Raw genomic sequence first — 25,624 nt, 5'->3', positions numbered from 1 at the left:
AATCACTCTATCACTTTTTTGCAGGAGAAACCTCTATCTCACATTTATTTTTGAACTATAAATCTCTTCAAGTTCTTCTTAGGACTGATGTCTTTTATGTTCTTAAAACATTTTGCCAAGGGCAGTACAGCCCATCAAAGATGTTCAACCTCATTTTCTGAGCGGTCTTAAACAAAGCCTTTGCCTGATCACTTTTTAGTAATGAGTTTTCCCTAATTCCCTTTCTTTTTTACAAGTTTTACAAGTTTTTTTTACAAGTTTTTACAAGCTTTTTGTTTATTACAATATAATAATCACAGAGGAAATAAGTAAAATAATATGGCAGGACTTTGTTGATGTGGAGCATTTTGGTTTTGGTTTATTCAAAATTAAAGAATTCTGAATATTCAATAGTATCATCAATGACAGATGAAGAAAGTAAAACTTTCAAATTGGTAGAAGAGGGGAGAGAGAAAGAGAGAGAGAGAGAGAGAGAGAGAGAGAGAGAGAGAGAGAGAGAGAGAGAGAGAGAGAGAGAGAGAGAGAGAGAGAGAGAGAGTTTGAGGAACAGAAAAAGCACTTATTAAATGCCTACTATGTGTGAGCACTCTGCTAAGCACTATTCCTAGAAAAGATTTCAGAATTTGTAAGATGGCCTGGGAGTAAGGAAGCCTGGAATCTATTTCATGTTTCCATAATTTCTAAGAAAAATTCTCCAGTGACAGCTGATTCATAATCTCAACTTTCAAAAATAAACTTGAGATACTGATTGTAACCAGAGCAACCAAGTAGCAGTACTGACATCAGAAAATAGAAAATCACGACTCTCAACTTAATCATCCAATCATGAGACACCAATAATATTAAAACTATGGAGGCTCCATTGTATCAGAGTTCCAGAGTCCCAGCTATCTTCAGCTTAATTTCTATATCAATTGTTTTTAATCAATTTAACATTTTATCGTAACTTTATATTTAGAGTTAAGAACCTACAGCTGACACTTGGACCTGAACACTAACATTTAATGTTACCTCAATCATTAAATTTGGGGGCTTTTTTGGTCTCAGTTGAGGTTGGACTAAATGACCCTTAAGTTCCCCAGTCTCTAATCCTATGAACATGATCATTTCAGCATTTCTAATTAACTCTTCATCCCAAAACAATAAATATTAAGTGATATCAATCCACAAAATTTTTGCACCAATGTTGGAATAGAAACTCAAAGCCTTTCCTTAGATTAAGGATCCAAACTTTAGACTTTACATGTGGCCATTAATTGACTGGAAATGTAAAATGTAAAAATAGTTTAACATGTAATAAGAGCACTTTTGGTTTCACAATAACCCTGTGAAATAGATCATGGAAGCAGCCCCATTTTATAGACAAGTTTGGTGGACTTGTCTGAGCAACATAACAGCCAAGCAGCAGAGTCAGAACTCTAACCCAGGCTATCTAACTACAGATATTTTTCTAGCACATGTGCCTCCATCAGAATGCTCATCACAGTGATGAGTCCTATGATTGCAAGGCCAGTTTGGAGGGTGGAGGAGAAAAGGAAAGGAGGAAGAAAGGGAGAGAAGAGAGGAGGGAAGAAGGAAAGAAGAGAGGGAGGCCAAAAAAGAGGAGGGAAGAAGTGAAGAAGGAAAGGATTAAAATATTTAAAGGAGGAAAGAAATGAGGGAGGAAAGAGGAAGAACAGAAGAAGAGGAAGGAGCATCAGCCATAGTATTTAATGACTTTGTGATAGTAGGTGCCTTTTCTCTTCAGCATTATCTACCAATTCATATTCACCTGTCCATATAACCAGAAGTAACAGAAAATTATATTCAAATTCACTTCAAGTAACTCTAGTTCTCTAAAAAAACAAAAACTTTAATGATGCAAAAGTACCCTGCAGCAGCCTGATTCCAAAGTAGGCACAAAGACTTCTGGGGAACAATCCGGTGTTCTGTAGCATAAATCCGGTAAAGAACCTCATTGTTGTCTGTGAGTGGATATGAACTCTGACCCTTTACACTTAAAGATAAAACCTGTAACATTAAAAACAATTTTTAATAAAATTTTAAAGTAATCATGGTAAAAATTCACTGAAGTTTTCCAGTTAATATCATCAAAATTGTTCCTAACACCCTCAGTTGATGTCATTGTTTTATTCTGATCTTTTTCCTTTATTTCAACTATTCTTAGTTCATGTATGAACAAAATGTCCCCATCTGCTTCTCACTTACTGCTACATGATTCCATTTCATTTCATATTAACACCGAGTCAAGGCTCCTCACTGCTCCCCTCCTCTGGGCACTCTTTCTTTGGTTTTTACTCACTGGCTTCACTGTGTCTTTTGGCATTAAGTATTTGGGGATTTGCTTGAAATTTAATTACTTGCTTTTATATCACTTACTAGAATTTCACTGTTCAAAAGCTCAAGCAAATATTTCACATGCCTCAACTGTATTTCAACTGTAAAATCTCACCAAATATCTCCAGGAAGATATTCTTAATAATCAGGTCATGAAGTCTGGTACATCCATGAGGACCAGAGACTGGGGTGTACATCATAGTGGTGAAAAAATGAGTCAGCTGAGGTTACTGCGGTTACCAGAGGAACAAACATGGATTCTAGGAGAACCAGAAATCTCTTTGAAGTGAAATTAACTACCTTATTGTTCAGGGCCAGCACACTGTTCCCGGTTATAAACCACTGTTGGCTGCTATATTCGGTAAACTGTACTAATTTGCATTTCTTTTCTCCAGCCACAAGACTTGCATCTGGGACAGCCAATAATCGCTCTGGAACTTGTATATAATCCCTTTCCTTTCCTTCAAACTTGTGTCCATTGATTTGCTGTGGATACCAGTGAAGGGCCAGGATTGACAAATACGGACACGTGTCAAGGATGGTTTTGCTTCTGTTGAAATAGGAAAGAAAGACTTCTTTTGAGATAGCAAACACAGAAAAATGCACAATCACATTTGTTAATTAATAAATACAGGTTCACAGTCCTTTGTACAGTAAGAGGACATTAATGACCGAGCATCCATAGAGTATGCATTTTGAGCTGCCTTTTGGTTAGTGGTGAAAGGTTTGCATGGAATCTTCTGTATTTTTTTTCCTCTTTATAATCCATGACATGAATTTTTGAGTCATCTGTGACTTGAGGCAGGATGTGTCACTATGAAAATAGAATACTAATATCAGTCTGACCACTTGATCAAAAGCTTTCAGGGGCCTAAAATCCTATTACCTGTAGGATAAAATAAAACCCACTCTTCTAGGGAGTATGGCCCTCTACACCGTTTCAGCCTTATTTTACCTTGAAATCTGTATGAATGCCTCCATCTTCCTTTCAATTTTATTTATTTGGTTCAGTTAAAATCATAAAAATATATATACTTATATCTGAACACATAGGAAAAATCATACTTCTTTGCATTTATGAAAAACAAAATACTGATCATTCTTTCATACACTTTCAAATTTTTGCTTAAGCAGTCAAACATCATAAAATATTGCTTTAAAGTGCTTTTCATGAACACTCTAATGCAAATACCAACAGCATGGAAATGGGTTCGAATCAAGAACACATATGATACCCAGTGGAATCGCGCATTGGCCATGGGAGAGGTGGTGGGAGGGAAGAAAAGAAAATGATCTTTGATTCCAATGAATAATGTTTGGAAATGACCAAATAAAATAAAGTTAAAAAATAAAATAAAATAAATAATTCATTATAATAGGGTCTTGTAGCATTTCTGAATTTCAGTGAAATAGCGTGAGTGATTGCTAAGAAAACTAAGAGCAGATCTACACCAAGCTGAACAATAGAAGCATGTATTGAACACAGAAGTTCCATTTGCTATAGGAACTTTTCATGTCAGTTCCAGAGACAGGAAGAGGAATCAGGAGTATCTAACTCTGGAGTTGCGCGCGTGGATCTTCTGTCTCTCGGATAGATTTCTGTAAGCATTTGCCCAACGGATACTAAAGCAAGAGCACAGCCCAGGTTTGTGTGTGGCCTGTCATATACTGATTATTCATGCATTTTCTTTAACATGAGGGCTGTCATTATTTCTTTCAGTTCATTGCTAAGTGCTTATGTTTAAGATCTAACAAAACACGTTTTTCTGGTGAGTGGCTGTTTGTACTCTTCATCAGTCATCACCCAGAGCTTGAGCGGTGAGTAGAGAAAATATATTCTCTCACCACAGTGACTTCCTCACCACCCTGAGAGATTCTGAGTGTAACCCTCTGAAGGTCATTCTTCTTAGGGGCCAAATGTGCCATTTCAAAGGCAGATTGGGGGAATGAAGCCAGCCCCAAGAGTGACGGTACCCTCGCGCCCTGTAAGAGAAGCGCGAGGGGCTGCAGTGTGGTGGCTACCCCTTGCAACAATCCTAAATGTGTAATACTTTTATGTGCAAATACAAGTATACAAATAAATGCATTTATAAATATATGAGTAGATAGAGTATAAAGAGACTAAATAAATAGGAAGGTGCGATTCCATTCACTTTCCAGAGGAAGAAACCGAGGCTGAGGTTAAACAACTTGCCCAGCCTCTACGTCTCCAAAGCAGGATTGGAACTCTGGTGATTCAGGCAAGACAGAGTCTTATCCACTAGGACACCTGGACAGCTAAATGAATCTAAAGTTTCAAATTCCAGCAGTCCATTATTCTATGGGAAAGGTCATTTGCCATCATTTTCAGTTTAGCTCTTTGTACTTCTCTTGACTTTTTCCTCTTTTTTCCATATGAACTTCCTGCTATGAACTTAAGACATTATTTTCATGGTTGAGCATCAGATCCAGGATACGGTTTAGCCATGCCTAGAGAATATTTAATTCACTTTTGACGCTCAACAATTATTTCATTGGGAAAGCCATATTAATTATACATAGAAAAATTACAAATCCCTACTAAACTTTGGAGTTGTTCTGTTATCTATTGTATGCTCTACGGGGGAATTAACATTAATGATAATAATATAACAATAATGATAATAATAAACATAAAGGAAGATTTTTTTTAAACCCTTACCTAGGGGGCGGCTAGGTGGTTCAATGGATTGAGAGTCAGGCCTAGAGATGGGAAGTCCTAGGTTCAAATCTGACCTCAGACACTTCCCAGCTGTGTGACCCTGGACTTAACCCCCATTGCCTAGCCCTTGCCACTCTTCTGCCTTGGAGCCAATACACAGTATTGACTCCAAGACAGAAGGTATGGGTTTAAAATTTTTTTTAATTTTTTAAATAAATTTATTTTATTATATATATATATATATATTTATGTATATAAATATATATATATATATAAATTTAATAAATTTTAATAAATTTAAATAAAAATTTTAAAAATTTTAAAATTTTAATTTAAATTAAAAATTAATTAATAATAAACCCCTTACCTTCCATCTTTTATACATTTATATTTATATTTATATTACATATTATGTTATTATAGTAGTACTATAAAATAGATATAGGTAAATACTTAAGTAATGTTATCTCATAATTGCATTAGATGGCAAAAGATAGTCACTTTTCACCAGGAGATCCACAGGAAACATCAGTCAGAAGAGAAAAGGCAAACTTCTCAGTCACTTCTGCAAAATGGCTGAAGCCTCTCGTGTCCTTACGCCGTGGGTTAATTAGAGTACAAAGGATGTCATAAAACAGATTTCTGCTTCTAACACTGAAAACTTGTTTTTTGCCTTCAACTGTTACCTAAGAAATACAAAAAAGGGTTCCACATTAAGTTCCTAAATTATATTATTTCTGTTCATCAATACATATTAGTTTTGAAAGGCATTCTTATGATAGTAGAAAAGGAGCTGACCTCAGGACTAGGAAGACCTGTGCTCGATTTCTGCCTCTGATACAGACAGGCTACATGACATTGAGCAAGTTATTTAACCTTTCAGGGGTCCAGGCAACTCAATGAGAACGTAAACTATAAAGCTGGTTCTAATGTGCATCAGTTTAGGGAATTTCCTTAGTAGATTTCCTCATACAAACAACATCAAAGGTCCAGGCTAAAAATAACATACATGAATTCCTTGGTGCAGCAACCCCGTGATCTGGAAAATCCAGTAAAAGTTTTTGGCCCTCATACCAGAGAAGAAGTCTGAATTCTTTCTTTTTTCTTTTATGGGGTGTTTATAGTACCTTGTTGTAAAAATATACAGAACAACACATAACATTTTATGCGTTTATGTATTATTAAATTTTTTAAGATATCTCCACTTTTCTCAGCTTTGTGTATCATCTGCTGGCCTTTGCTTTCTTTTTGCAAACTTTAACTTTGTACATATTTTAACTTTAAAAAAGAAATTGTGTATATTTATGGTATTAAAATATAAATATAATAATAATATTGATATATAATAAAATATATATAAATACTATTAAAATATAATAAAGATAAAGTGTGTTAATAATTATGTAATATCATGCATGTATTTTATGCATTTATGAGTTTCTACACTTTTTCTGTTGTTTCTTAGTGGTTGTTATGTCATCTGTGGCTTCTTCAAAACTCCCCCAAAATATTCATTTAATTTCTTATGCTGACCTAAGATATATCAAAACTGTAATTCAGAAAGTCATAATGTGGAAGGGATACCTGTATTATTTTAGCAGTCATGTTGGATGCTGAAGCACAATAAATGAATCATTTTATTTTTTAAATTACCCATAAATTATGCTGACAGTGACTAAAATGTCTAGTTTCACCTGGAAATACCTCCCAAGGAGGACAACAATTTAAAAATAATAATAAAAGTCCTATTTGTAACAAAACACTTAACTTTTGTACTCAAAAAAGAACTAGAAAAAGATATGATAGATGCTTGTCAATTGGCAATTACTAAAATGAAAAACACAATTCAATATTATAATACTGATTTGCTTTAAGAAAGAATGACTAGGATAATATAGAAGGCATTTGAACTTATATAAACTGAAGAAAACAACACCAGAAAAACAAAATTCAAAACTATAACAAAATAAATGGAACAAACATCATCAAAACAAGTGAAAAGGAATGCTATAAAATTATGATATGAAAATGAACCTCCTTCTTTGCACAGGTGGAGGACTATGGGTGTGGAACAGTACATATAATGCTTGCTATGTTGATTTGCTTTGCTGAATTGCTTTTGTTTCTCTTCTGTATACTTTATTGCAAGGGATGGCTCTCTGGGAGACAGGAAAAATAGATAAACATATTGGGAAAGGTAGGAGACATAAAAACCAGAAGGTATCAAAAAATTATGTTACCCACATAAAATAATTAATGAGGATTTGTCATAATTGTTTCTCAAATCAACAGAATGCAAATTTGTTCAAAAGGGTCAGAGCAAATGATCAATATTCAGGAAGGAATTAGGCTAGAAACTGGAGTTTTAATATCATCTGTACAGGGAGTTCCTTGTGAGCTCAGCACATATCCTGCAACTTCAGTCATAGAAAATTTCCTAGAGCATTGAAGGCTTAAGTGACTTGCCCAGGATAACACAAGCAGCATGTGTCTGAGAATCACCTTGTACTCAGGTCTTCTTGACCCCAAAGCACTTGGTCTATCCATTATGTCACACACTGCCTCTCCCATGGGGGATTCTACTAGAGGTGCTACTGATTAAAAAAGGTGCTACTGATTAGTCTCTTTGTGCATTAGGCAAAGCCTAATAATACTGACATTTGTAGAAGAGAGATGTTTTAAAATAAATCAGGCTTTTCACTGGATACATCTGGGGACAAGTGAGAACAGCAAGGAGATTGTATTTCACAGAGTAAATGCTTTAACAGATTAAAAAGTTGACCCTCACTTATTTTACCCCAGGATCGCAGTAAGGATTCCTACATTTCCACCTTCAAATTTCCTAAATCACTTTGTCCATATCTGTACTTTGTTTCAATCCTACTCTACCTTATTATTTGTATTGATCTCTTATCACCCCTAGTAAAATAGAAGCTCCTTAAGGACAAGAATTCTATCATTTTTTTAATTTTTTATTCCCTAGCACAGTGACTTATACATAGTAAGTCCTTTTTAAATATTTGTTGACTTGAATTCAACTGGTTTTCAGTCAAAAGAGAGAAGTCTCTGTGGAGGATGCCAGTCAAGTCAAAAAAGGACTAAGAAACCTTCTGTTTCCCACACACCAGGATGCCCTTTCTCCTGGGAAGTGATTAGAAACTTATCCAACGACAGTGACCATAAGTGCTCCAATAACTTTTTTCAATCCTTATCTGAATAAGCTTCAAACTATATGTGAATGAGAATCCCCTACTCTGCAGGATCTTAACACCCTGAGAACAGAGACAGATGAGAGTGGAGAATTGGGTGGGTATGGAGGAAGAAAAGCCATCATTCTTCAAACATGATTATTCATTTCCAAAATGATGTGCTGTTGTGATTTTTCAGTCATGTTTGATTTCCATGATCCCATTTGAAGTTTTCTTGGAGAAGATAATGGAGTGTCCTGCCATTCCTTCTCCAGATCATTTTACAGATGAGGAAACTGAGGCAAGCAGTTAAGTGACTTGCCCATAGTCACATAGCTATTTTAAGTGTATGAGGGCAAATTATAACTCTTGAGGGGGAGTTGTCCTGATTCTAAGTCTAGTGCTCTACCACTGTACCACCTACCTGCTTCAAACTAGGCAGTGCAGTAGATAAAGTAGTGAACCTGGAGTAGGAAGACCTGGGTTCAAATCCAATCTCAGGTACTTACTAGTTATGTGACCCTGGTCAAGTCACTTAACCCCATTTGCCTCAGTTTATTCATCTGTAAAATGAGCTGGAAAAGGAAATGGCAAATCACTCCAGTATCTTTGCCCAAGAAAACCCCAAATTTGGTTGCAGAGAGTGGACACAAAGAAAATGACTACTATACAACTACACCAAAATGATGCAGACTAAAACAATTACTTAGGAAAGCTTAAGAGGATGAAGTCTTTTGCTCATTTCCCTATAATTAAGGTTGACTTTGTAAAGAAAAGATGAGGAAAAATAATATAAAATATCTTATGGGGGGGAGGTATTTTATAAAAATAACCATAGACAAAGGAAATAGCAGGGAGATTTATTCCTGCCTCCCCTCACTTTCTAAAGATCTTCACCTCACTTTTTCTCTCTTGGTAGTTGACCCCTTTCTCTTTGTTCCCTCCTCTTGTTTTTCAGTTTCCCTTACATGTTGCCTTCCCTTGTTAGAATGTAAGGTCCTTAAGGGTTACAGATCATCTGCTTTGCTTTTATTTATATCCCCAGCTCTATTTAGCACAGTGACTGGCACATAGTAAGTGCTTCATAAAATGAACTATCTGTATATCTAATCAGAGTAAATGAACTAAGAAGGAAAGCAGAAAGGGCAAAATGGTGGACAATTTTGAAGTCCATAATGAACAAATGTGGTAGCAGAGGGCAATACTGAGAACGTAATGGTTGAAAATTTGGAAGGTGCTCTGATCTAATTACAACCATAGTCACAGTAATTCAAGGGAATAGTAATCAAAATGTGGTGTCATAAATTAGAGGTATACTCTGCCAAATGTCATTGATTCTACAAATACAAGGTAAACTAAAAAAAAAATTATATTGGGCACCCAAGTTCCAGATATAGTATGATACATAAATAACTATCTAGTGTTATTTTTAAGTGGTGTTTTTAATGCAGAATCCACCACTTTGTGAGTTATAATGTATTAATTTTTAAAGGCATGCTGAATCAGAGAACCTGGGATTAAATCCTGGCCCTAATACTCATTATCTGACTGACTTTGACCATGTCATTTAATCTGTCTATATATCCATTTCTTCAACTGCAAAATGAGTGGTTTGTATATGGTTATCTATAAAGCTACTTCTAGCTATAAATATTAAATTCCACAACACAATTAAACTGGTTTGAAGAACTTTACTTGTAATATTTATATGCAAGAAAACATGGAACAATTGTGGAATTATTTGAAGAAAAGATGTGAAGACACCAAGGAAGAAAAATTGGAAATATTCTATGATGCACAAAATGTGTGGGGAGAAAATGTTAGAAGACAATTCAGGTATATGTGATATGAAATTTCACCTCATAGGATCATGATGGTTGGAAACAAATAAGTTTTCAATGTTGATTGGATGTTAATAGTCCCCATAATACATCAGTCTGTGAATATCTACTATATCCTTGGTGCTATTCCAATCACAGAGGATACAAATATAAAGAATGAAACAATCCCTATGAGCAAGGATCTTATATTAATATACATGAGTAATATAAAGATTAAATTAATTCTCCCCTGATTGTGAAAATGAAATTAATGAACTCTCCCCTGATTATGAAGATTAAATTAACTCCCCTGCCCATTTTTAGATTTAATTACCAAAAGTGTAAACATCCCACTTAATCACTGAGTGGGGGAGGTCTGTGCAATAGTGGGTGATGAATCAGAATCAAACTGACTGTCACCTGGGCAGTCCTAAGCAAACCTTCAACTGTAATTGGTAGATGTAAAAGTGGAGGAAGGTACAGGAAATGACACAAAAGAAAGTGTCTTTAAAAGGGAGTTACAACTTCCTGTGGGGAGATCTTCAGAGAGATCTTTGGAGAGTTCTTGAGTTCTTTGTGCTTGAGACTTATACCTTCGACTTCTTCTGGAGTTCTGAGTTCGAGTTGGAGGCTGATGAAGAATCTGCTGACTGGACCTGAGACTATGTACTTGGTGAGACTGTCCTTGAATCTCTCCCCTTTGGACTGACATGTGTTGAGTGGATAGAGCTGACTCCTTTTCTGGATTTCATGAAGCCTCAGGAGAGACCTTGAGAGAAGCTCCCTGTATCCCCAGGTCCTCAGTTCAAGGTTAAAGCTTCTCTGGCTACGCCCTACCTAGGTTGAGCCAGGGTTTGGAGCAAAATACTTGGGTTGTAGGCTAGATATATTACCGTACCCTCTCTCTGATTTCTTACTTCACTTTTTCTATATTTTGTAAATAGAGTGTAAATAAGTCTTGTTGGAATTTCATAAAATTCCTGGTGACCCTATTCTTGAATAAGCCAGACCAACCTTATATACAAACTCTGTTTTCCCCCTCAGAGTAAGCATATATAATACCCCAGAGTAAATATAAATAAGTATAAAATAGTTCAATATAAGGTAGTTTGGGAGATAGAGTACTAGCAGTTGGGGGTGGGGGACCAGGAAAAAGTTTTAAACTAATTTGGTGCTTCAGCTGCATTCTGAAAAGGACGATGGAGATTCTGTAACAGGATAGTGAGGAGGAAATGCATGCCAGACATGGGGAATTGCCTATGAAAAGTTGCTGATATGGGAAATCAAGTGCCATGTATGAGGAATAATGAGAAGGAAAGTCTAGTTGGATTGTAGAGTGCAAAGAGAATCTAGTGAGACTGGAAGGACAGGTTGACATTAGATGGTAAAGTGCTTTAGAAGTTTAAATTTTATTTTAGAGGCTACAGGGAGCCACTAAAGTTGATTGAGTAGGGGAGTGACACTGTCAAATTTGCAAACTAAAAGAATCACTTTCTTGCAGTGTATATAGGATAGATTGGACTAGAGAGAGATTTAGAACAGTAAGACCAATTAGGAGGCCATTGCAATAATCTAGGAGGGAGGTAATAAGTCCAGAATTAAGGAAGCAGCTGTGTAAATAGATAGAAGGGGTTTAATGCAAAGCATGTTGTAGAGATGAAAACAATTATCTGGCAACTGATAAGATACATGGGGCAAGGGAGAGTTTAGAAGTTAGAGTATCAACATTACAAAGATGGGTGACAACAATGTTGTATGGTATTACCCTGGCAGAAATAGGACATTTGAAAGAGAAAAAGATTGATAGAAGATAATAAATTTACTTTGGTTTGAGGTATCTCTGGTACATACGTTTTTAAATGCCCAATAGACAACTGATGATTTAGGACTGAAGGTCAGGGAAGAAACTGGTGCACGTACGCATATATGTATTTGTATGCATGTATGCATCATCTCTATTTAGAAGATAGAGATATATGGATATAAGGATATATATATCAAAAGGATGACACAGGGTTGGTGTGGATTACATTTCAAGTTATATGTAGATGTATTTTACAAACATACACAACTTTTTCACAAGGTGTTTTATCAAGAGTCAACTGTGGTGGGAGGCACAAGAATGGTTTCTGAGTTCAGAAACCCTGTGTTCAAATCCAGCTAAGACCCATATTTGCCATGTAATTGATTTAACTTCTGTAGGTTTTATGCTACACTCTGATACTATAATTTGAATGAAACTAATATTGTATTCTAGTCTGCATCAATGGGTAAAGTTTTGTAGCATAGAGGGATAAGGAAAAATGCAAAATTGTCTCTAAAAAGGGAGAGAGGAAACTAGCCATGAACCCTGGAAAGGATTCTGGAAGGAGAATAACTGTAGAGGAGAGGTTTGGGAGTTAGCTGTCATTTCATTGTCTTTCCTGCCCTGAGCTGGAAGGGAGAACAACTGCTCCATCAGCTCCTGTGATCTGACCAGTTTTCTGGAGAAATTTGGAGGTTCTTTGGCTTGGAAGATAGCTAGAAGGTCATCTAGTTTCCCTGCAGTGCTGTGGCAATTTGGCTGAGGTAAACCAAAGATTTAACATCTGGGATTTAGGGGGTTTTTTACCCAAGAAGCCAACCCCAGGCTTGGGGAAGGACTCAGTCCACTTGTGAGTTCATCCTCAATAGCCTGTTTAGAGACAATTAAGATCAGTTGGTTAACAATATGGGATACTTAGTTAGATAGTCAGTCAGATGGTTTGGGGAGTTAGATAGGAACAGAGAGCTGGTTAGAAGGTTTTTGGAAGATCAGAAGGGCTCTCTCATGAGAGACACATAGAAAGTTGGGTGGAGATAGAGCTCTGTAGAGTCAGGGACATTTTGGATCTTAATTATCAGTTCCCTAACCTTAATAAGCAAAATAAATTTAATTTTTGTGTTTTAATATATTCTCAAGGGGGTTTTGCTTCACTGGCCCTGGGAGGTCCTTAGATAGGTTTCTTACCACCAATCCATCTGGGTCCTTCACAATATACATATCTCCTTTTGGAAGTACATTTCTTTTGCAGTTTCCTCCCTAAGAGGTACTCATATCAATGAAATCACAGATTTATTTTTTTAAAAAATCTGTTAATCTATGTTTATATCCACATGCAAGTGCATATATTATATGTATAAATAAATGTATCTGTATAAATATACACAACCTCATATATACTTTGCTATCTATAGGTACACAGACACAATGAGAGAAGGAATAGAATGAAGATAAGTCAAGCAATGTGACAATAGGTAAATTTATATTTGTCAGTAAACTCAGGGGCAGTTAGGTGGCTCAGTAAATGGTGAACCAGGACTCGGGGGTCCTGGATTCAAATCTGGCCTGAGACACTTCCTAGCTGTGTGACCCTGGGTAAGTCACTTAACTCCCATTGCCTACCTCTTACTTCTCGTCTATCTTGGAAGTAATATACAGTATTGATTCTATGATGGATAAATTAATAAACTATATATAGAAACGATCATTTAGTTTTTGACAGATTCAGCAAATTTTCCCCCAAAAAAATCTTAAATTCTCATTTTTAGCATATTCCCATCCTTAAGAATTTTTTTAAAAATTTCTACAATTTGAATTTTTTTAATTACCAAATCCTGGCCTTAAATTTTTGAATCAGTTATTTTGAAATGTTTAGGTTTTTCTGAAATTGTGAAGCAACTGACAGATTATTATCTAGATTTATATCTGAAATTTTCTAGGAAAATTTATACAATATACTTATTTAAATTCACATTCAGATCTGCCCCACATAAATAACCAAGACACCCCTCTATGTAAGGACATTCTTAGCTTTTCTACCTATGTATAGACAATTTAATGCATTAAGTATTAATGGAATCCTGGTGACTAGCATTATATTGAATGTGGGTAAATACAAAAAGTAGACATATATGAAGCTATTTGACATGAAAATGGTAGAATAGTAGAAACCACATTATAGTAAGTTGTTATATTTGGAAAATTCACTTTAAGCTCTACCAATTGAAGGAGGCATCTTCTTAATTCTTGTAGTATACATCATGTTGGTCATATGTGGATTATGTGCAAAGTTTTATTCCTGGTTTCTGTTTCTCTACATCAGTGTAGGATAATCTAGGTGTAAAAATATTTAAATCTGCCCAAAGTATAATAATCATTGCATTTAATGAACATTGGGGACTTAAATTCCAATGTGGCTGAAATAGAGAAAAGGTATTTTAGTCCCTGGAATATTTCATATATGTGTAAGTACCATAAAAATACTTGATACCAGAAATGACCTTGTTTGAAATAGTTATTCAGTTTCCATTGATGCTCAACATGCTTCAGAAGCTGGCATAAACATAGTAAGAATGGCTTTTCTTTTAAAATGCAGTTACGGAGTACCGGGATGGAGCCAAAATGGGGGAGTAATCCTCAGCAGCTCTGTGCCACCATCAGAATCCTCCCCAACCAAGATTAAAATATCACCACAAAATGAATACAGGAGTGAAAGAACCAACAGGAGACATAGTGAAACAACTTTCAAAAAGAAAAACCCAAAAGGGAGACAATGAACTGGGGTAAGAGGAGGGCAGACCCAGCAAGAAGCTGTAGCAAGGAGGGAACGGTAAGCCACACCCCACCACTGCACATCTGTTGTCAGAAGTTCAGGAACATATGCCCACGCTAACATCCAGACCCTGAGACTCTGCCTGAGCAAACAGAGGTAAAAGCCAAGCTATACCCCTTGAAATTTCAATCCTGTGGAGAAATCCAGAAACCCAGCCCAGGGAATTCTAGTCTGGACTTGGAACAAGGTCTTAATTTATACTTTGGGGTGGATGATAGTACTAAGTATTGATCTTTTTGCCTAAAGCTCAGGACATAGCTCCAAGACAGGACAATCAAGGGTGTGCCTGATTATATCAAGGACACAGTGAGACCAAAAACTTGAGAATAAGTCTGAAACTAGAATTTGATTAGTCCCTGACCTAATCAAGATCAGTGAGATCAAAAGCTTATACCTAAGCTTGAGTAAAGTCTTTAAGCTATTAGCATCACAAGAGCTAAATGAATCACCAGGGGTAGGGGTTTTTCAGAGCTCTCAGCCCTCAGACCATCACAACACCCCACCCCACCCCCGCAGCCTACCTATAATTAGATAGGAAAAAATAAGCAAACAACAAAAAAAGCACCCAACTAAAGAATTTTATAATGACAATGAAAGCAAAGAAAATACACCAAAAGTCCAAAAGAAAAATCTGGATTGGACACAGATTCTGGAAGAACTCAAAAAGGACTTCAAAAACCAATTAAAAGAGGCAGGAAGTAAAAAGGAGTGAAAAAGAGAAACTCCATTTAAAATCACTCTATATATGAAATCTATCTACCAAGACAAACACAAGAATTATCTGAACACACCTACAAAACACTTTTCACACAATTAAAACTATATCTAAACAACTAGAAAAATATTAATTGCTCATGGGTAGGATGAGCTAACAATAAAAATGACAATTTTACCCAAATCAATCTACTTATTCAGTGCCATACCTATCAAACTACCAAAAAAAAAACACATTTTTATACAATTAGAAAAAATTATAAGAAGAAGAACAAGGGATCAAGAACATTAAGGGAAATAATAAAAAAAATGTAAAGGATAGCAGCCTAGCAGTACCAGATCTTAAACTGTACTATAAAGCAGTGGTCATCAAAACAATATGATGCTGGCTAAGAGACAGAAGGGAGGATCAGTGGAATTGAATAAGGATATATGACCTCTGCAAGTTAAGTGTTCGATAAACTCAAAGATGCCAGCTTTTGGGACAAGAACTTGCTATTTGATAAAAACGGCTGGGAAAATTGGAAAATAGTATGAGAGAGATTAGGTTTAGATCACCACCCTATACCAAGATAAATTCAAAATTGATAAATGACTTAAATATAAAGAGTGAAATCATAAGTAAGTTAGATGAACATAGAATAATATACCTGTCTTATCTGTAAGAAAAGAAGGAATTTAAGACCAAGCAAAAGATATAGAACAATGAAAAGTATAAAACAAATTACTTTGATTATATCAAATTTAAAAGGTTTTGTATAAACAAAACCATTGCAATTAGATTAGAAGGAAAACAACAAACTGGGAGAACATTTTTATAACAAAACTCTGTGACAAAGGTTTTATTTCCCAAATATATAAGAAACTAAGTCAAATTTACAAAAAATCAAGCCATTCCCTAATTGACAAGTGGACAAGGGACAAGAATAGGGAGTTTTCACAAGAAGAAAACAAAACAATTAATAAGCACATGAAAAAGTGTTCTAAATCTCTCATAATTAGAGAAATGCAAATCAAAACAACTCTGAGGTACCACCTCACACCTAGCAGATTGGCCAATATGGCAGCAAAGGAAAGTGATAAATGTTGGAGGGGATGTGGCAAAATTCGGACACTAATACACTGCTGGTGGAGTTTTGAATTGGTTCAACCATTCTGGAGGGCAATTTGGAACTATGCCCAAAGGGCTTTAAAAAACTGCATACTATTTTACATAGCCATAGCACTGATGGGTTTGTACCCCAAAGAGATAATAAGGAAAAAGATTCATAGCTGCGCTCTTTATGGTGGCCAAAAATTGGAAAATGAGGGGATGCCCTTCAATTGGAGAATGACTGAACCAATTGTGGTATATTTTGGTGATGGAATACTATTGTGCTCAAAGGAATAATAAAGTGAAGGAATTCCATGGGAACTGGAACAACCTCCAGGAATTGATGCAGAGTGAAAGGAGCAGAACCAGGAGAACATTGTACACAGAGACTGATACACTGTGGCACAATTGAACTACTAGCAGCAATGCAATGACCCAGGATAATCCAGAGGAATTTATGAGAAAGAATACTATCCATATCCAGAGAAAGAACTGTGACAACAGAAACGCAGAAGAAAAAGATGATTGATCACATATGCAAATATGAATAACATGGAAATGGATTTTGAACAATGATAGATGCATAATCTAGTGCTATTTCTTGTCAGCTCTGGGGGGTGGAGGGGGAAGTGAAGAAGGGGAAAAAATCATGAATCACATAACCATGGAAAAATATTCTAAATAAAATTTAAGAAAGAAAGAAAAAAATGCAGTCACATTTTTCTATTCTGACTTTTTAGAATGTTTTTCCTCTAATATTTTGGGGGTTTCATTTCATGTAAATTGTTGTTGTATGAGGGAGAAAATTACATTGGCTTATAAGTGTTAGGAAGAAACAAAGCTAATTAGATTTTCCTATCCTGGGCATCTCTGGTAATTGAGTTTTCTGATTCATGCCTTTGAAATCTGGCTGTCTTAATCTATTTGTAACTGTTTACTTCCTGTTTCCTTTTACCCAGTGAATCCATAAACAGCAATCAAGAAATGTCTACACAACTTCATATAAACAAGTTTCAAATGTCTGTCAATAATAAATGGCTCTCATATAACTTTCTAAAATGGCAACTATAATGGTTAATTACATTTTTTTAAATGAATGTTTAAAACTAGTTTAGAGCTCTTTTTCATTATAGAGCCTAATTATGCTTTTCCTTCCTATACTCCCCTAAATTATCATAATCACAAGAGGTCTTATCATTTAGCAAATAAACAAGAAAATTTCTGTTAGAAAATTCTTATCTCTTTAACTCCCTTCTAATCTGACACAAACCATTCCTGGCTGTTTTTACAGTTATTTGGCAAGGATTGACCTTTGTACAGTATTTTATGCTTCCCCCCCCCCCCCATTTATCACTTCTACACAGAGTTTAAAATCTTTGCTTTTGCCTATAGTAGTTTCTTAGCTGGAAAAATGATAGGATATAGGTATGAAAACTATGGCTATAAAAAGTTATAATGTAATCAAACAAGGCAAACAAAGCAATTTTGCCCATGTGTTTCTATAAAAACAGAAGTTGTTCACATGATTTCCTTGGGATTTGCTGGCTAATCACTGCTAGTTCTGTATACTCTCCTAGGAGAAAAATACTCAGAGAAGGGCTACCCAGAAAATGTGACTTGCTAAGAAGGGACTGAGGAATTTGTCAGGCATCCTGACAACAGCAAGTGTCCCTAAGTGACTTATAATTTCCCTTTCCACATTTAAAAAGCTAGTTAAAACAGTTTTTGATCATTCTCTCACTTACTTTTCTAGGGTAATGGGAATGTTGGAAGAAATGGAAGATAGAGTAATTGAGTACTCCTATGCATTGAGCATATATATGCTAATGGTTCCTCCTGATATAATCAAACTTTTTTGTACCCATTTGGTACAAAATATTTCTAATAGACTGAATATATAAGGTGTTGAGAATTTAAAATGAAAGCATAGGGGGCAGCTGGGCAGCTCAGTGGACTGAGAGCCAAGCCTAGAGATAGGAAGTCTTAGGTTCAAATTTGGCCTCAGACACATCCCAGCTGTGTGACCCTGGGCAAGTCACTTAACCCCCATTGCCTAGCTCTTACCACTCTTCTGCCTTGGAACCAATGCACAATATTGATTCCAAGACAGAAGGTAAGGGTTTTTAAAACAAACAAACAAACAAACAAATAAATAAAATGAAAGCGTAGATATAAAAGAATATTAAAGAAAGAAAAAAGTTATAGAAATCAAATGATTTGCTCTCAGTAACATGACAGACTTAAAGATTATATAATAATTTTATTGTTCAGATTATGTGGTAGTAATATTGATATGCCAGTGTCTGAGAGCTGGAGCTAGAAGAACTCTAACAGTCTATCTAAACCAGTAATGGCAAACCTTTTAGAGATGGAGTGCCGGGCTCCTCCCCACACCCCAGACCCAGTGCCATGCCCCTCCCCACCACCAAGTGCTGGACACACCCTCCACTTACTCCACAAAGGGGAGGGAGAAAGTGCTCCCATCAGACTGCTGGGTGGAGGGGTCGGTGAAGTGAGAAATGTCCTCAGCAAGTGTAGATAGGGGAAGGGAAGTGGTCTGAGCACTCGGCTCCCCTCCAGCTCTGCCACCTGTGAGCCACCTGCCTTACCAACTGTGGGTTCCCATGGGCTGCTTGGCAGAGGGGTGGGAATAGGAAAAAATGTTGTCAGGCACAGCTCCACCCAAGTCTCTCTGCTTTTCTAGTAAACTCTTGGTGGAAGGGGTGGCTGCATGCCCACAAAGAGTGCTCTGTGTGCTATCTTTGGCACCTGTGCCATAGGTTTGCCATTATTGATCTAGACCAGTCCCTTCACTTTACAGATATTACAGGAGAACAAGGCCTAGAGAAGTTAACAAATTTACATACAGATGTAACAAAACTTCTATCTCATATGTATGAAAATCTATAAGCACTACATTTTTGCTCAAGACTTTGCTTAATTCTAGATTATTCTGTCAAAGATTATTTTGTGTCTTGTTCCTCCTACAATCTTACCTCATAGTAACTAAGGAAATAAAACACAATAAAGTAATAGAGAATTATATTTGTTTTGGCAAGAACCTAAGAGAGTACTTTTCAGTGGACCTTATTTGTAGATTCAGTTTTCCCCAAGATTTGGAAAATCCCTTCATCTAGGGCTTATATTAGTTAACTGAATTCGCAACAACCTCTCCACCCCTAAACCAGTCTCTATACTGATTATATGAAAATAGATTCTACTCCTAGTTGGCATTCACAACTTACACTTCTTCTGGTCTTTTCCACTAGTGTTAAACTTATCCTTGTACCATATTTTGGATCTCAGTCAAGCTTAATGACAGCAAATACTGAACAGAGATGTTAAATTGTTGGAGTCCTTTATCATTAGTCCATCAGAAACATAAAGCACATATGCTTCAAGTCATAAAAATGCATAGAATACCAAAATCTTAACTCTATGGTCTTCCATTTTTGTCAATGCTATCATCACCCAAGAAACATAATAAGACATCAAGAGAGAAAAAGCTACTTCCACTGGACTTTATTGGATTATTTTGTTTTATTCTTTGAGATTATCTATCTCTCCTTGACAGGAAGTACAGGAACCACTCATGGGTCCAAACCCAATGCTGAGTGGTAAGAAAGTTGTATTTATCTTACTGTATTTTTCCACCCACCCTGGACTGGTTTATCCTCTTTGGGCAGCCGAGTAGCCCTCCGCTCCCAAGAGGCTCACCATATGACTGTGGGCCATATTGTCAACCCTTAATGACATTTAGTCCTATTTTAGAAAAGAACTTAACATCAAGGGATCCTCTTCCCACCACTGTGGCCATATTTTAGATATAAGAAAGGACCAGAGGTTTTGGTGTAGGAAAATACTTTGAAGACCATCAAATTCAGCTCCCATACTTTACTGATGAGGAAACCGGGGGCCAGAAAGGTAAAATAATTTTTCCCAAAATGATACAGTTTGTAGAATTTGCAGGACTAGAACCTTGGTCTCCTAACTCCCATCCCTATTGTCCTTTCCACCAGGGAGTACTACCTCAATTCTATCTTGGCTCCATACCAGGCAAGGTAATTCTGAGTGAGGAGATCAGGACAATCCTAGCAGACTTTCCATGTGGGTCATTCTATCTATTAGCAGTTTTATGGAAGCAGCTAGTTATTTTTTAGAAATGCTTACCTTATCTATTAGATGCATAACAGCACTAAGTTGTTCATCTGTGTTTTCAGTGGCCACTTTGAGATTCAGGTTGTGGAGCACTCTCATCAAAATATCTTCATCCAGCGGCTGATGCAGCTGATCAGCTAACCCCCAAAAGGACTGAGAATCGGTATCAGTCACAATTGTGACATTGGCAGTGCCATACATTTTGTCTATTCTGGCTCCACCTATTGGGTCAGAAAGCACAACCTGGAAACGCTTAGGATATGGATTTAAAGATTCTGTCTCTGGAGTTAAGATAACATCTACTACAGCATTTCTCTGGCCAGGTTCAAAAATTAATTTGCCTTCAGATTTGATGAAATCCTTCCCTGAAAGAGCTGGAGATATGAGAGTACGGCCCACTGTTTCAGCTATCTTCAATTCCTAGAATTTCAACAGAAAAATTTGAGTATCATAATTATGCTTCTAATCCTTCTTAAATTGATTTATCTCAAACAAAAAGATCTTAACTAGATAATGGTAACTTTTATTTGTTAGATTAACATAGGAGGGGAGATCCCTGAGAATTTTCAGGAAAAATCAAGGATTATTTAAACTCCAAAAATAAATGATTAATCTCAGGGATTATAATCTCCAAACCTATAAGGAAATCTAATTGTATTGAGTCAAAGATTCTCAGGATACAATTTACATATATATATATGTATATATATATATATGCCACTTAGGTACAAAATTTTGAAAGGGGCATTATTCTACCCATACTATATCATGGCTACTTTATGAATGGAAGCATAATAAGAGGGCTGGTTCTTTCTAGACCAGTTTTAATCCTGCATAGAGAGGTTTGTTGCCAGGTAGGAAATAGCTGCACATGCTCTCTAACCAACCAGGAAGAGGGAGTGCAAACATATGCTAAAGACTGGGACCCCACTGGCCAGTTTTCCCATTACAAAAAGATGAATAGATACTCAAAGATAGTGACAACATATCCCTCAATTGTTAGATAAATAAATAAAACATTTATTGAGCACTTAAAACTACTCTTTCATTTTAAAGCCATATTTTACCTTAATACAAGTGTTTTTAAAATCTACTGACATCTTTCTAATAACATAAAATAAGGAAGCCCAATTTATCCTAAAAAATTAAATTGATTAGGAGAGAGAAATGTAGATGCCACACCTCTTCCAAAAAAGCCAAAGAATAGGTATATAAACCAATGGAAGAAGTAGCCAAATGGATTCAGAAGCAATGGCCATCATATCCATGGTGATGCATCTGTGGTGAGGATTTCCCAAATGTATAAGGCAATTCTAATTATGATGCCCTGACTGTCACCTTCAAAGATGTTTACATTACAAAATTAAGGTAATGGTATTTTTTAAAGGGAACCATTTTTTATTAAAAAAAAAATACCAGTGAGCAAAAGCAGAGAACACTGTATATAGTAATAGAATTATTGTACAATGATCAACTGCAAAGGTCTAAATTCTTATCAGCAATGTAAGGTTCCAAGATAACCACAAGAGACTCATGAAGAAAAATGCTATCCTCCACCAAAGAAGTCTGAATGAAGATCAATGCATGCCATTTTTCATTTTCTTCCCTTCATGAGATTTTTTTTATTGTATATGTGATATGTGTCTTCTTTCAAAGCTTGAAGAATATGGAAATATATGTGTATATATACACACACACACACACACATATATATATATATATATATATATTGCATGACAACACTAGTATAACCTATTTTAGACTTTTTACTGCCTTGAGGAGTGGGGGGAAGAAAGGGAGGGAGAGAATGTAAATCACAAAATGTCAGATAAAAATTGTCAAAAGTTGTTTCTGTATATAATTTTTAAAAATTTTAAGTTAAAAAATGTTCATGTTTTTAAGTAAATGTTGCAGAAGCAACATACATCAGAGATTGTGCAATACAATAAACATAACATCACCTGACAGATAAAAAAAATTCTCAGTTTTTTTAATCTTTTGAGGGGAGTAAAGAAAGAGAAAGAATTAGAGGCATTAAGGATGAAAACCTGAATTTGGCCTCATATTGACATATAAGTATTCTTAACATACTCTGTGATTAAAAAATACTCTGTGCTTAACATACAGTGTTCTTCTGGTTCTGGTCACTGGAATTTTTTTTTATTTTATGAGATATTTCAGACTGAAGGAGAGAACAAAAAGATAAACAAAAAGAAAGTCATTAATGTGATGATTATGTCCAAAAGATGACCAAGCAAACACTCTCTCATATTTTGAAGGCTGGACTTAGAGGCAAGAATAATTGAGTTTAAATTCCATCTCACACATTTACTAGCTACATGGCTCTAGGCAAATCACTTGAGCTCTCTGTGGCTACTTTCCTTGTCCTTAGTTGAACTTGATGGTATCTAACATCTCTTCCAGCTCTAAATCAATGATGCTTTGACATACAGTTGGTGGAAAGTCCTGTTTTTAAATCTGGATGGTACTGGGGACTGTTGTGCTTTCCATTTATAAATTTAGGACTGTAAGGCCAGGGTGCCTCAGTTTCTTCATCACTAAAATGGAGATAATAATAATATCTATATCATAGGGTGGCTGTGAGGATCAAATGAAATCATAAATGTAAAGATTTTTGTAAACCTCAAAGTGCTAGATTAAATGTTAGCCCTTATCGATATCACTACTATTATTACCAATCCAGAAGGGCACTTTCTTTGAAATATATAATCCTAAAAAGTGGTCTGAAGCCCTTGAAAGTGACTTGTTCAGGATGGACAGAAGCAAAAGGTAGGGCTTGGAATCAGATCTTCTTGTGCTGGTCTTCTATTATTACCCTGAGAATATATTTTTGGGAAAGGGGATGAACTGGACATGTGGTGACAGAAAGGAATAAAGCTTAGTTTCCACACTTGGGCACTCCACTATCAAAAGTTCTAATTACAGTATAGAAAGGTAGACCTAGAAATTCAGAGAAATACATTGTCACTCCCATAAATTAAACATCTTTAGGCATTCCAGGTGGGGTCATGGTGGTATGTACACTTGAAGATCTCCAGGAATGTTTAGCCAGGACAGACTAAAAAAAGACATTAGGCTCAAGGGGGAAAGACACTACAGGAAGCAGTATTCTAATTTGTTGATGCCTCAAATTCTACTGATTCTTTTACTGAAAATGGGCAAGTAGCTCTGGAGAGTCCCTAATATTATCTCTTCCTATCCTTCTCTACTGTTTCCAGTCCTTTCCCTACAAACAGAATCTGTGGGAGTAGATTGTTGAAGGAAGGATAAGTAAGGCAATACCACTCTCCTCATCCCCAAACTCAAGCCTTCTCTAATTCTTATTGGTACAAAGTGGATTGCCTGTTGTCTCCCCCATTAGATTGTGAGCTCCTGGAGAAGAGGAGAGACAGTTTTGTATTATTTTTTTTGATTGTTTGTTTTGCTTTGTACTTAGCATAGTGCCTAGCACAAAGCAAGCATATAAATGCTCAATGACTTAATTTGACTGAAAATAATACTCATACATTAGCATATTGGACTTCCTCCCACAGGAAGCAGGATACTTCCACTTTGCCTCAAAAATGGACCTTATCATCTCTTGGGCATCCAGACTAAGGTTCTGATTGTTCAGCTGTTTTTTCAGTTGTGTCTGACTCTTCCTGATCTGATTTGGGGAAGATTCTAGAATGGTTTGCCATTTCCTTCTCTAGCTCATTTTACAGATATAGAAACAGGTGAACAAGGCTCAGTAACTTGCACAGCTAATGAGTGTCTGAGGCTGGATTTGGACAGAAGTCTTCATAACTCTAAATCAGGTACTTTATCCCCTGCACAACCTAGCTGCCCCTTAGAGCTGATTAGAGCTTAGAAATTTCAGAGAAGCACAGTTTCATTGGTAAATGAATAACTAGTTCAAATTTTAAAAAACAATGCACTCAGTATACTTGACAACTATCATGTAGTGCCCAATTCTGCATTGACCAAAACTTTCTAATTATTTTAAGAACAGACTTATGCATAAATATTGCAACAAACATTCTACCTGGAAAAGGAAAAAGCAAATCTTCATTTTAAAAGTTGACATGTTATTGAAGAAATGAAAAATGAAGTGATTGTAAGGAAGAGTATAAAAAAGTAAAAATTAATAGTATTAATTAAGAGTTTTAACTTCTCTCAGGAACAAAAGAACGTATATGCTATTATCTAACTGCATTAAAAATATTAAAGTTGTATTTAAAATTTCATATATATATCAACATTCTTACCTGTGTACTGAAGTTAACACACACCATTAATGTTGTACTAAAATCTCGAGCCACCTGCAAACTGATTAAAGTGGCCTTCTTATTAGCTACTGCCAGCCGAGACCCCACTGAAAAATAGACGAGGCTATAAGGTCCATCACTTTTGAGTATTTTTATCTGAGCAAATCTGGTACTGCTGTTTATTGTTGCTCCTATGCTTGTTTCATAGAGCTCCACAAAAAAATCCATTTCAAACTGAGATTTCTGCCAGGAAGGAAAAAAAGTATCTTTTATTATTATTATTTCATTTTTCTTTATCCCATAAATGCAGTCCTAACAAATTAGAACAATATGGTTGGTAGCTTTACATATTATCATCAATTATTAAGTGACCATGTTATTTCTAGCTATTATCCAGAAGTGTCACTTTTTTAATTTATTCCAATAAATGACTACATAATGACTCTTTAGGTCCTGGAATAAGGAGAGCACCAGTCACAGAGATAGCTGGTTTTTCTTTGATGTGCTTGCATTTCTACATGCTTTCCACTCCTCTATCAAAAATACATTTATTTTTCTCTTAGAATTCTCCTTAGAAGTAAAATCATATCAGTAAGTAGCATCATTTTACTTACCAACTTCTGGACCTAGAAGATTTAGTGTCCTGATGAGAATTTATCGATCTATTATTATATTTTCCTTCTAATCATTTTGTGAAGGTTATTTTCTAATGGCTGATTAGATTAAAACTCA

General features: G+C 35.9%; 1 protein-coding gene across 1 annotated transcript in view; it reads right to left on the bottom strand.

Annotated features, from left to right (window-relative positions):
- Positions 1 to 25,624, bottom strand: part of ADGRV1 (adhesion G protein-coupled receptor V1) — a 778,411-nt gene that overhangs the window by 476,912 nt on the left and 275,875 nt on the right. Inside the window, exons 77-81 of the mRNA XM_001366741.4 lie at positions 24,893 to 25,135; positions 20,637 to 21,044; positions 5,519 to 5,703; positions 2,638 to 2,887; positions 1,871 to 2,010 (exon numbers count right to left, since the gene is read on the bottom strand). Of these exons, the coding sequence (XP_001366778.3) occupies positions 1,871 to 2,010; positions 2,638 to 2,887; positions 5,519 to 5,703; positions 20,637 to 21,044; positions 24,893 to 25,135 (1,226 nt within the window). The remainder of the gene's footprint in view (positions 1 to 1,870; positions 2,011 to 2,637; positions 2,888 to 5,518; positions 5,704 to 20,636; positions 21,045 to 24,892; positions 25,136 to 25,624) is intronic.

This window comes from Monodelphis domestica, chromosome 3, assembly GCF_027887165.1.
Source record: "Monodelphis domestica isolate mMonDom1 chromosome 3, mMonDom1.pri, whole genome shotgun sequence".
Classification (NCBI taxonomy): domain Eukaryota; kingdom Metazoa; phylum Chordata; class Mammalia; order Didelphimorphia; family Didelphidae; genus Monodelphis; species Monodelphis domestica.
The sequence above is the reverse complement of the archived record's forward strand: the minus strand, read 5'-3'. Positions and strand labels throughout refer to the sequence as shown.